Source organism: Balaenoptera borealis (genome assembly GCF_965194805.1).
Source record: "Balaenoptera borealis genome assembly, chromosome: 5".
In the NCBI taxonomy this organism is placed as follows: Eukaryota; Metazoa; Chordata; class Mammalia; order Artiodactyla; family Balaenopteridae; genus Balaenoptera; species Balaenoptera borealis.
The window spans coordinates 123,959,321-123,972,216 of NC_138862.1; the positions used below are offsets into that span (position 1 = coordinate 123,959,321).

At 42.1% G+C, this 12,896-nt stretch overlaps 1 protein-coding gene across 10 annotated transcripts in view; it reads left to right on the plus strand.

The window, feature by feature from the left end:
* The window catches only part of TFDP2 (transcription factor Dp-2), a 186,212-nt gene that overhangs the window by 150,458 nt on the left and 22,858 nt on the right, over positions 1-12,896 (plus strand). For 9 of the 10 annotated variants that reach the window (XM_082393780.1, XM_082393774.1, XM_082393779.1 and 6 more), the window contains 3 exons: positions 4,050-4,196; positions 6,987-7,055; positions 11,141-11,292. In XM_082393780.1, coding sequence (XP_082249906.1) covers positions 4,050-4,196; positions 6,987-7,055; positions 11,141-11,292 — 368 coding nt within the window. The remainder of the gene's footprint in view (positions 1-4,049; positions 4,197-6,986; positions 7,056-11,140; positions 11,293-12,896) is intronic. The other variant, XM_082393778.1, reaches the window with a different exon arrangement.

A 12,896-nucleotide genomic window follows, 5' to 3' on the forward strand; every position in this document is an offset into this window, starting at 1 on the left:
TCCTGGTTCTCCAGCATCAGAACCTGGGTCCTCCTTTTTGACTGCACCCATGTCTGTCTGTGCTGGGACTCTGCCGCCTTGGTCCCATTACCCTTGAGGTGTCCTTAGGCCAGGAATGCCAAGCACATTAACGTGCCAAGTCTGAATAAATACGGGAACTACTTCGATCTTAGTGTTGAGAGTAGGGAAGCAGACCATGTCTGAGTTCTGTTACAAAGAATGCTGTGCTCGATTAGCAGCGTCTGCCTTGGCAACACTCACTAGACATGTCGGGAATGGGGTATTGGGAGAAGAGGCTACGAGCTGGCCCAGATTCAGAAAGGGACAAGGGGTATATTCCATCCTCGCCTTAGGTGGTGGTTCTGCTGCCCAGGCTGCGTTGTCTCACTGGCCAGGTGGCTGGGAGGCCGACTGAAGGCCACGAAGCTTCAAACGGCTTCCCCAGGCTCTTGGTGGAGGAGCAGAAGCCCCAGGCTAGAGGGAGCTTGGCAAGGCAGCCCAGGCAGGGCCCTACAGGGGTGTACATGCTGCAGGCTACCCTGGCATTAGCTCCTTGTCCTCCGGAGTCAGCCTCATGCAGGCAAAGGCAGCTGGATGGCTGTCAGAGAGGTAGATGCAGCTCAGGGGTGAAAACACTTTTCCATGGCACTTACCCAGAAATAACCTTAATCTCTGGATAAACTTTCAAAAATTCCCAGTCCAAACTAAAATGGTTTACCTCCTATGTGCTACCAAGAAATCAAAATAGAATAAAAGGACAGTCTTACTTTAATCAAGTGCAGAATGAGGGCACACTGCTTTGAAAAGCACTGTCTCAGCAGAAGACACAAGGGTGTGTGTAAAAGAATGTTTCTGGAAAATACCAAAGGCACCAAACATAACCCCAACTTTGCCTTCTGCGTCCCTTCCATGCCACTCCATACCCTGGGGCAGGGAAGCCACTTTGCCCAGCTGACTCTGGGCATGTCGTAGTGCTCCATGAGCGTGTCCAGGTCTCTGTTGAGTCCTCTGCTCTCGGTTTGTGGGTTTTGGATGCTTTCTTCAGGATCCTCTCCATTTGCTGCATCTCCTCCAAGGCCACCTGGGCCGAGGTCCACTTTTCCAGGCCACACCTCTTCTCCTTGTCCTTTGTGCTCATTCCCGTCGCTTCCAGGTGTTTGGCCTTGTCTTTGCTCGGTCATGCTGAGCTCTGCGACGCCTTTCAGCTTCAAGGGCCCCTTTTGGACCTGCTCGCAGGCCTCCGTGGCGCCCGTCTGCAGCTCAGTACCGTCTTCGCAATTTTGATTAGTAGTGTTATGCTGGCTTTATAAAGTGAATTTAGAGGTTTTCTCTTTCTCTTTACTCCATCACAGATTTAATGGCACTGGATGTCTAGTTCTGTTCCCTGAAATTTTATAGAAATAGGCCTGGTGATGTGGTGGGGGGTAGAGTTTAGATAGCTTTTTCCGTTTCTTTTTTGGTAATTAGTCTGTTTACAATTGCTTTCTCCATTAAGAGTCGGTTTGGTATTTTATGTTTTCTTAGAATGTCCTCCATTTCATCCATGCTCTCAAAATTATTTGCAATTATATTTCCAAAATAAAAAAAAAAAACATCTCTTAGATTTGTTTGTATCGACCTCCTGTTTTGCAGTTGATTTCTGTTCTTATCTGTATTTAATAGTCTGTTCTCTTTCCTGAAGTTACTTTTATTTCTCTACCCTGCAGACTATGATGTATACTTTATTTACTTTTATTATCTTTGTTTAGTAATGGAAGTCTTTATGGCTGTGACTTTTCCTTTATTTATGTATATATGTATGTATGTGGCTGCATTGGGTCTTAGTTGTGGCACGTGGGATCTTCATCGTGGCATGCGGGGTCTTTCATTGTGGTGCATGGGCTCTTCATTGTGGCATGCTGGCTTCTCTTTAGTTGTGGCACGCAGGCTCCAGAGTGCATGGGCTCAGTAGTTGCGGTGTACGGGCTTAGTTGCCCCGTGGCATGTGGGATCTTCGTTCCCTGACCAGGGATCGAACCCTGCATCCTCTGCATTGGAAGGCCGATTCTCAACCACTGGACCACCAGGGAAGTCCCACCTTTTCCTCTTGTGCATGGCTTTAGCCATATCCCATTGATTCCGATATGTTATTCTTTAGGTATTCTGTAACTTTGATTTTAATTTCCTCTTTGACCCAAGAATTGCATTAGAAAAGTTTCTTATAGTTCCAGGTGGTAGGAATTTTTGTTCATTGTCATGAATTTTTACCTTTATTACCTATGATCAGAAATTGTGAGTTGAACTTTTTCCTTTTTGGGGGGATTGCTTTGAGATTTTTCTTGTGAGCCATTATGCGGTGATTTCTTTTTCTTTTAATTTCCCTGGGCACTTGAAAAAAAAAGTATATGACATTCTGATTTTCAGTGAGCTTCAGAGTTCTCTAAACGATCTCCCAGCCCCCGTGCGACCTGGCCCAGCATTACCTCTCATCTCCTACTATCCACTCCCTCAGTTCCTACACTCCAGCCACAGATTTCGTGGATATGCTCCTAATCAAGCCATTGCACTTGCTGTTTCCTTTGCCTGGAATTCTCTTTTCTGGGGATCCATATGGTTTCTCTCTCCTCTCCACCGAATCTTCACTCAGCTGTCACTACAATGAGGCATTTCTTCCTAGCACTTCTCAACATGTAACATACACACATTTTTACTAAATACCCACCCCACTCCCAAATATAAGCAAGGGTTGGGTTTTTTTTCTGTTTATTCACTGCTTTGTTGTTTTTTTCTGATAATTTGGAAGGTTTGTAGTCTGTAGTTCTTTGTTTGTTTTTGTTGTTTTTTTTACAACTTTAAGTAACTTCAGTATTTTATTTCTTATCACCTGTAGACCAGTATCTGTTGATTATGGAGGGAAAAATAAATCAATATGCCTATTATTTATTCCCATCTCCCAGTTTTCCCCTCTACCACAGGATTCAGATTGAATATATTAGTGGCAGTTGTTAAAAGAATATTATTATTATTGTTGTTTTTATGACTTTAAATGAATATATTGTGCCAAAATTGGTACTTAGTTCATCTGCTTTGAATTCATGCCCCTTCCAATATCAAAGAGGAGGAAACCAGCAGACTTCCTTTGCTGCCTCCTTCTGATATTTGTTGTTGTATTATCATTATTTCTACAGTGTCAGGATTTCTAATATTTACATTCAGTCCTATAACTTAAATCTCCCATTTATTTAAGTTTAGTTCTATACTTAAATTGATTCAGTGCTCCACCATCCTTTATTTTCATAGATTGATTGGCTTTGGTTCTTATGACCCACCTGGGCACAGTGAGATAAGGGGCTTTTCCACAATGTAAGTTAACACAGTTTCCTTCATTAAGAAAGTCTTGCTAACCTCCCCCCCCCCCCCGAAAAAAAAAGTCAGCTGAACTAAACAGTGTATGTAGTGATCTGTGTGATTATATTTTGGTGCAAGTTCACTATTTTCATTGTATATTAGTAATAGTTCGCAGGTCAGCACTAGTGCATGGACCACGTTTTGAGAAGCGCTGTTTACTAGAGCTTAAAACATGGGTCCTGGACTTTTCAAAGTCTGATATCCTCCTAGGCACTGCACGGCCTTAGCCACTTTAACTTCATTACGCCTTTCTCATATATGTACTATTATTGTCATGTATATTAGTTCTATATATATTCTAGACTCTACAAGATATTGTTTTATACAGCGAGTATTGAGATTTACCTTTTGAGTTGGTCTTCATTCCATCCTATATCTCCAAGCTCCCATCTTAGATTATCTTTCTTTTACCTAAAGAAGGCCCTTTAGTATTGTTTAATTTAGATCTGTTGGTAACATAATCTTTATTTTTAAGATTGTTTTATGTTTTAGATTGCTTGAAAGTATCTAGTTCATCTTTACTTTTGAAGGATACTTTCACTGTGTGTACAGTTCTTTCAGGACTTTGAAGATATTATATAATAATATTAATTAACTATTCTAATATCCTGTGACTGTATCTTAACCTTTAAAATTTATGACTCAATAAAAATATTTTTTAGCAGGCTTATGACCAGAAGAACATTAGGCGAAGAGTTTATGATGCTTTAAATGTGTTAATGGCAATGAACATAATTTCAAAGGAAAAAAAAGAAATCAAGTGGATTGGCTTGCCTACCAATTCTGCTCAGGAATGTCAAAACCTGGAGGTAAGTGAGGAAAGTCTGTTTCCAGATAGTAGTTTGCTTTCTTTTACATCAGAGACATTTTAATTTAGAAATATAATCACATAGTATTAAAATATTCCTAATTGTTTGTTCATGTATAGTATGCCTTTTTTTTAGCAGATTCTTCTATGTAGAATTTTAGAACTGGAAGGAGATTTAGAGAAGTCTAGTCTGACTCATGTCCTGATGAAACCGAGGGACAGAGAAATTAAATGACTTGATTTTTACTGTTTTTTTGGAGATCTTTATTTTATTCTAATTTCATTCTGAGCACTCTACTAATAAATGTTTGGTGACTCGTGTGATAGAAATGCTCTCTTATTTGATGAAATGTTTGCTGTATCCATCCAAAAAAATGGATCAAGTTGGCTGTTTATTTCTTGTATTTAACCTTTGACTCTAGAATCAGTGGCAACAGAATGGTATGGTATTTCATTTGAATCCTTATTGGAATGTTCAGCTTACACGAATTTGTGGATGATATATGCCAAAACATTGTTTATTCTGTTGAGCTTAATCATTAGACAAAATCTTTGCTAAGTGAGCATGTGTCCTGACATACTATTTCTAAATTGATTTGACATAATTTTACTGTCATGGCCATTGAAGGTAATAGACCAAGGCTGACTATAGCTTTAGAGGTGAATATGGTTGATTTCGTGTTTTTTTTAGTCCCTTTTTCCCTCCAGCAAATCAAAAAATTTTGGTATTATTACACTTGTGGATGGAGGGAGAAACCAGGCAGTCATCAGAAGTTCTAGAATAATGTTCTTCATGTGCTGCAGTGGATATGTCCTTTTCTCCTCCTGATAGAGTGAAATTTGAGGGTTATATTCATTACCAGTAATATTAAGCCGATAACAAAGACTCAGGAAGCAGTAATCTATTAGCATCTACCATGTGCTTAAACAAAGATTATACGAGACAAAATCTCTGACCCCAAGGAGCTTTCATACTAATTGAGGAGAACAGAAAGGTAAAAGGAGTTAACCAGAAACGTGATGACTCCTGCGAAAGGAGTATGTACAGATTCTCTGGAAAGGGAGGTAAGGGAGGGCTTTACCAAGAAAAAGACATCCCTGTGCTCAGTCCTCAGGGAGGAGTAGGAGTTTGCCAAGTGGTTTAGGGCAGGGAGGGCTCTCCAGGCAGAGGCACTGCCCGGGCTGAGGCAGGCTGAAGAGGGCATGCCCGCAGCGGGTGTGGCCAGGGTACAGGCGAGGAGAGGGGGCATAGGTTTCTGCGTGCTAAAGCAGTAGGGACCTGATCCCATAAACAACCGAAGCTGCTGGAGAATGATAAGGAAGAGGGCTGAGGGCGTGTGTTCGAAAGGGTCACTCTACTAGTGGGTTGGAAGTCGAACTGACAGGAAGATGAGGAGGGAAAAGTGAGGGCGGGTGGGTTGGAGCGGGGCTGAGCTCTGGCTGTGGCAGTGAGGCTGGAGAAGTGTTTTAGAGGCAGCATCAGTACAGCTTGGCCGGGCTGGGTGCAGAGCATGAGGGGCAGATGGGGGCTGCCCTGTCACAGCTTCAGACACAGGGGGAGCCCCCTGCAGCATCTTTTCAAACGGGGGAGAGCACAGATTTTACAGTGGGTCTTCAGTGTTTTAGGATTCAAGTGTGGTAGTGGTTAGAAGGCACCATGAGAGAAACTCTCGGTGCGGACTAGATGGGGAGCAAACAAGAAAGACGCTGCTTAGTTCCCTGGCGGTCCAGTGGTCAGGACTCGGCGCTCTCACTGCTGTGGTCCCGGCTTCCATCCCTGGTTGGGGAACTAAGATCCTGCAAGCCACGCGGTGCAGCCAAAACAGACAAACAAACAAAACATATTTATGGGACTTCCCTGGTGGTCCAGTGGTTAAGACTCCGCGCTTCTGGTTGGGGAACTAAGATCCTGCATGCCGCAAGGCGCGGCCCTCCCCCAAAAAAGAAAAAGAAATACGCTGCTGGAGTAGATAAGAAAAATGTCTTATTAGATGTCGTTGGCTTTTGCCCAAAGACACAGTGAGGAATTCATCTACGGGAAATTCAGACCCCAATATATGTTTTCTAGGTAGCTGTGAGAGTGAGGAAAATAATAGTTATTTGAAGCTGGGAGATTTGTCCCATAAGCATGTTTCTTACAACAACTAGGGATTTCGTATTGAATATGTAGCCTCTCTGTATTAGCAGCTGTGCCCGTTTAAAAGGCAGTTAAACGGAGATCTTAAATGAGATCTTACCTCATTCTTGGGGGTTCATAGAGCAAAGGAATTAATAATAGGGTCTCTGAAACCAGGTGGCTTTGGTTCAAATCCTGGCTCTTGCCACTCACCAGCTGTGTGACCCTGGGCAGTTACTTAACCCTCTCTGTGCCTCCATTTCCTTACTGCAGAAGGGGTAACAGCAGTACTTACCTCTAGGGTTTTGTGAAGACAAATTAAGAGAACATGTGTCCAGGGCTCAGCGGAGTGCTGGCAAGTAGAGTAGGTATTCACCGCGTGTTAGCTGTTACTCTGATTAGCACTTCTGTAATGAATAGCAACAGGTACTGCAGAGCAAGTGTTCACTAAGGGGATGGTTGTCGTTATGATGGCAGTTGCCACAGTTCTGCTGTCTTGCCTGCTTGCTTACCCAACCCCAGAAGGTGTGATTTGCCTTTATTGATGTTCGTAGTTAAAACGGCTTGAGTGTCTCTAAGGAAAATTCTCGATATCTCAGAACTGGGACCTGAAAAGCGAGCAGTACTTTCTACTCTGCATATGTTCATTGCTATTTTGTAACCTGTGTTTTAAAGATAGAGAAGCAGAGGCGGATAGAACGGATAAAGCAGAAGCGGGCCCAGCTTCAGGAACTTCTCCTGCAGGTAAAGAAGCGGGGATGTGTTTCATTACCTTCTCTACCTGTATTCTGCCTCTCCCCTTACTTGCTTTGAGTCGGCGTTTTCTGCTTTGGGTGCCTTTGAGTATCTGGTGGGGCTGTGCTAGGGCAGCCTCCGCCACGCCCGAGCTCATCACCGTGCTCGAGACCTGCCTGCCCCATCTCTCGCCGACATCAGGGGGCCTCACAGCAGCTCTAACGTGGAACATATTATGCAACGGTTTACTTTTGACTCTTATCCTTACTCTGAACAGAAATTATTTTAGCCCTTATTTGGAACATCAAGGAGTAAGGCTAGTTAAATTTTAGGCGCTTTGAGTAAAATAATCTAATCCACCTGTAATACTTATTATCTGTAAGTGACATTATAACATAATAGGCTTTGTCAAAATACCAAAACTTAAAATGCATTTCTGTTTAGGAAAATTAAATTTTATAGTGTAAATAAGGATCCCTGTATTTATGCTTTTTTTTTGATAACTGTCTAGAATCTGGGTAATTTAAAAAAAATATCGTAGAGGCCTTGTATAAAATCATGTGAGGTAAAATCACAGGGTAGATGGACCTTTTTTTTCCTATTTTTGGTAATTGCAGTTGGTGTAAAAATTCACTTTGAGCAGTACAGAGAGTCATTTTCAGTCCAATCAGAAAGACTTTGTGAAATGAGCCAGCGAGTCTTTATACTTTTGTTTTTAATCAGCAAATTATCCTTATATGAAAAGCTTTCAACCAATCATGAAATCCATGTGGATTTGAACAACCATAGGTCCTGTTTCATTTTGGGTGTAATCTACTTTTCAGAAACAAAGGAAGCAATAAATTACCAAATAATTGCAACATTTTTTTTTTCCCCCTAAAATACTCACTTTGTCTCATGGACAGAATGGGTTAAGTATTCCTACACGTTCCAGATTTTTGTTTTTCACTTTCTAGACGTGTATTTCTTTTTCTTTGTTCGTTTGTTTTTCACATTTACGTGCACATCAGAGAGGAAGGAGAAGACCTCCGAGCCCTTCCACAGCTGCGTGTGGTCTGGGGAGGAAGGAGGGGAGGAAGCGGGGCAGGGGAGCAGCAGCAGACGGAACAGAGGCTCCCCCAGCACAGGCAGCCCCGCCGTGATGTTCCCTCCTCACTAGGCACCGCCTTCTGGCTGCTCTGCGTCTGCATCTCACGCTGGCCCCTGTGGGAACTACCTCTGGAGCAGGCGTCTTCTGTACTTTTCATACTGGATTTCCAAAGTAGGCTTTGTTGGAAGAGAGCATTCTGCAGCTTAAAAGAAAAACAAAACTTGAAAGCTGACAGTTTCTTCCTGTGCTGCCCCCCGTACAGCTCTGCCTGCTGAGAGACCTGGCCTGCCTCGCCGTCACCTTCCCCGGCTGCCCCTCTGTCGTCCCTGTCCCCGCAGTGTCTGCAGTATTTCCCTCCCAACTCACAGGCCCTAAAACCCTGTGCTAGGCCTTCCTCACATTTCCTCAAAACCCTCATGGAACATTTTGGAGCTTGATTTTTGGCATATGTTATTCTAAAAACCTGTTTACCAGTATGCCTGTAATTACCTGTTTATCAGAAAGACTTGCGCTGGGCAAAATCGCCCTCGTGTATGTGGGGCTTTCCCATCCCTAGATGGCCAGCACAGAGGATGGACTGGAATATTTTTTCCCCTGTTTATCTTTATACAATGAACATTGCTTTTTTTTAATTTTTAAAGTCCTAAGTTTCTTTTTTCTCTACTGTCTCTCAAAGTAAATGTTTATGGAAGATTTCAACCCAGGCATAACCTAGCTGTCAACATTTATAAAAGCAAGTCTCTCAACATTAAAATGAAACCCCAAGAATAACTTCTAATCTTCTGGTAGACATATAGCTTATTTCTTCCTCGTAAAATTAAGCAAGTTGTCCCTAAACAAGAAAAATTTGCCTCGCTGTGGCTAAGCTAGCTTAATTTTTTTAACAAGTTAAGGTCACAGCTACTGACATCAACATGACCCAGGTCACTTTTACTTACATGGCACCACTTCTGTTTCATCCTTGGTGATGTGGGAGAGGAATGGTGTGAGTAGATTCTGCCTACAGATAATCTAGATGCCCTACTTCTGTCTGTATCATTGTCCCTTCCAGCCAGTAAATCTTTTCCAGAGCTACTAATGCAGGGCAAAATGAATGTCTGAATACACCTGAAGCTGCTTAGCCTCTGAAATAGATGTTAATGAGCCTGGAAAAGAACAAAAGGCTGAAGGAAATCAATCAAAGGGCAACAAATAAGGAAATCAGTTTAAAACAAATGGGAAATGATTTTTCTTTTTACTATCCAAATAACATTATATATGTATTCACAGTGCTTTGCACAAGAAAAATCTTTGATGCTATTAAATGTACACAGTATTTAACAATGAATCATACATACATAAGAACTTTTACTTACCGCTGTTTATATTCCCCCCTCTACCGAGGCCCTCCCATGGCACTAGGACCACAAAGCTAGGAAGAGTATGGGAGTGTCTCCGAGATGCTTTTTCTAGAAGAGTAAGGAAGCCAGGCAGAAGTATTCAAACATATAATTCTTTTTCCCAATGTTAGAGTTTCAGCATATTTTTCCTCTATTAAGTGAACTAAGCATTGAATATAAAATAGCCTTAGTTTGTTAGCAGCAGAAAAGAACAAATTAATAAGTATGACTTAAGTAATGTTTGGTAATGAATGGTGTTGACAGTGGTGGTTCTGGACACACTGTCAGGGCTAGAATAAATTGGTTTCCCTTCTGTTTTGTGCATTTTAAAAGAGTAAAATGTTTACTTTCTAGGGAGATAGCACCCAGCCATTTTAAGATGACAGTAATTTTAATCAAGCTTCAGTTAAGGCCCAGGACCTAAAATAAACACTCGTAGGGTAAGGTTGCTAAAACATAGAAAATAATTTAAATGCATCACTACTGGGTGAGAAGAGGGAACACGCGGATGGAAGGGTTGAAAGGCTGTGACTTCAGGAGCTTTTTAAACCAGTATCTGTTCCACAAGCAGATGAAAGACTTCGGCTGCGTAAGGTCTTTCTAGCTGTGGAATTCTGAGATACATTTGCCTTATTTAAAGGGGGGTGGGGGGGCTTCCCTGGTGGTGCAGTGGTTGAGAATCCGCCTGCCAGTGCAAGGGACACGGGTCCGATCCCTGGTCCGGGAAGATCCCACATGCCGCGGAGCAACTAAGCCCGTGCGCCACAACTACTGAGCCCGCGCGCAGCAACGAAGACCCAACACAGCCAAAAATAAATAAAATAAAATTTTTTAATAAATAAAATAAAAGGGGGTGGCAGGGTCTCTTTCTTTGACTTTTGATTAATGGTTATAACTAAAAGTAGCAGCAAGATTCATTGTAAAGATTCAGGCCTTATATACCTTATAATCAATGCTAAGCCTCAGTTCCCTCATCTGGAAGATACCAGGTGGGGAGGGGCTTGGACCAGATTCCAAACTGTGCCCTAAAGATGCTTAGAAGTTCTGGGAAGGAACCTAAGCGGTGAATGAGGGCAGAGCTGGCCAGGCTCAGGACTCAGCCCCAGTGCAGCCAACCAAAGCGAGGATGCTTTCATCTGTTTTATAAACAGTGGGTGTCCCAGAAGATTTCATTTGAAGAAACCGTTCTGTGGCTTTATAAAGTTTGCGTATTTCTGGGCTAGACAATCTGAGGGGCGTATTTAACCCTAAACTCTCAGGAGTCTGTGTTAGATAAACAGAAAACAAGTCCTTTCGCTGTATCACTCTTAAGAAGAGTTGCAGGTGCCACTGGCTCTCCCAGATTTGTAAGATCCTGTTTCTATGTTTGATGGAAACCATGGGCCCCGTTTTTTGTATTAGGATATGTTAGACACCATTTAAATGTATACTTTTTTCCCTCGAAATACATTTATTGAGTTGGATCATTCTAATCTTTTTTCTTAAAGGTTTAATTAACTCGTAGGTGAAGGGCCTCTTTAAATGCTCTAATTTTAAACTATATTTTAAATGTATTTAATTCATTTAGTTCCAACTCACTTATCCATGTTAAATAACTATATGTGTAATTTTGTTGATCATTACAGCAAATCGCTTTCAAAAACCTGGTACAGAGAAATCGGCAAAATGAACAGCAGAACCAGGGCCCTCCAGCTCTGAATTCCACCATTCAGCTGCCATTTATAATCATCAATACAAGCAGAAAAACAGTCATAGACTGCAGCATCTCCAGTGACAAGTAAGTGGAGAACCAGCGGCAGAGGGCAGGGCTGACCTTCTGTTAACCTGATTCCTATCATTTGCAAAATAAAGAAGGTTGTACCCATTATCTGAGCCCACCAAGGCTAACTTCCTTGGGGCTCATGCAACAGCTTTTCAGACGTGGAGTGCTGTCATCTAGTAGCGCTTGCTTCCTCATTCACCCTCCGCAGCCCCCTCTCTTGAGCCTGGCACTGTGCTGCCGGTGCTACAGGCATACTGGTGCCCAAGCCAGGATGTGCATGTATGTACACGCATGTGGTGTAAGTCTGGGCTAGTCACTGCAGTAAAGTAGAGCATCACTAGGGTCTGGGACAAGGTAGGTTCACTGGTGATTACTGTCATCATTTATGGTGGAAATAGTTGAGATCAACCTGTGGCACTAAAGCCGTTGTTTCTTTTGCTATATCATATTTGAGTGTGCTTCTGTTCATAATGCATGAATAGACATGAAAGTGCTAGATACATTCTCTGCTTGCTTGCTTTCCTATTATCTTATAACTTGAAGTTTGTACTTTTTATGACCTTCATTCATTTTACAAACCCCCAACCTCTGGCAACCACCAGTCTGTTCTCTGCATCTATAAGTTCGGTTTTTAAGATACACATATAAGGTCTATCATCCATGTTATTGCAAATGGCAGAATTTCCTTCTTTTTTTATGGCTGAATATTCCATTTTCTAAGTACACCACATTTTCTTTATCCACCCATCTGATGAAGTTGTTTCCATGCCTCGGCTATTATAAATCATGCTGCAATCCATGAACATGGGAGTACAGATATCTTTTCAGGATAGTTACTTCATTTCCTTTAGATGTATACCCAGAAGTGGGATTGCTGGATCATATGATAGTTCTATTTTTAATTTTTTGAGAAACCTCCATACTGTTTTCCAGTGGCTGCACCGGTTTACATTCCCACCAGCATGTTTTTCATTTTAACTAAGATTGATGGCAATATTTATCATAGTAAGTGAGAAATAGCAGTTTTCAAAATACAGAATTTATTTGTAACTTATTTTACCCTTCATGGAAACAGTAGTGGTCTTCAGGCTGTGACCAGTATCGAGGTCGTTAAGGGCATAGTGTACAGAGTGAGGCAGACACAAGTGTGGGTTGTGGCTCCCCCATTTAACTGCTTCAAAGCTCTGTGTCCAAAGAACAAATGGGGATGATACCAGGGCCTCTGTCACTTCCTTAGCCTTGTTGTGAGGATGAAATAATATTATGCTTCTAAGAGGTCTGACTCATGGAAAGTGCTTTGTAAATATTAGCTACTTTTCCAAGGAGTCAGCATATAACTTATCATCCAAATTGGGACACGTTTGAGAGCAAAAGAGGGCTCAGTAACCACATCGGTGCCAGAGGCATAGCCTAGGACTGTCCTGGGGACTGGAACTTCTAGTCTCTTAGAGCTACTGCATCACCGTGGGGCTTTACCGTTCCTGGTTTTTCCCACTCTTTTCTCTGGCAGTGTTGCTTCCCTGTCTTGATTGCATACAGAGATTATGGGTCACTTAAATAAGAAGGAACCAAAAAAAAGAAGAAAAAGAAGAGTAAGAGAAACAACAGGGATTTCTAGA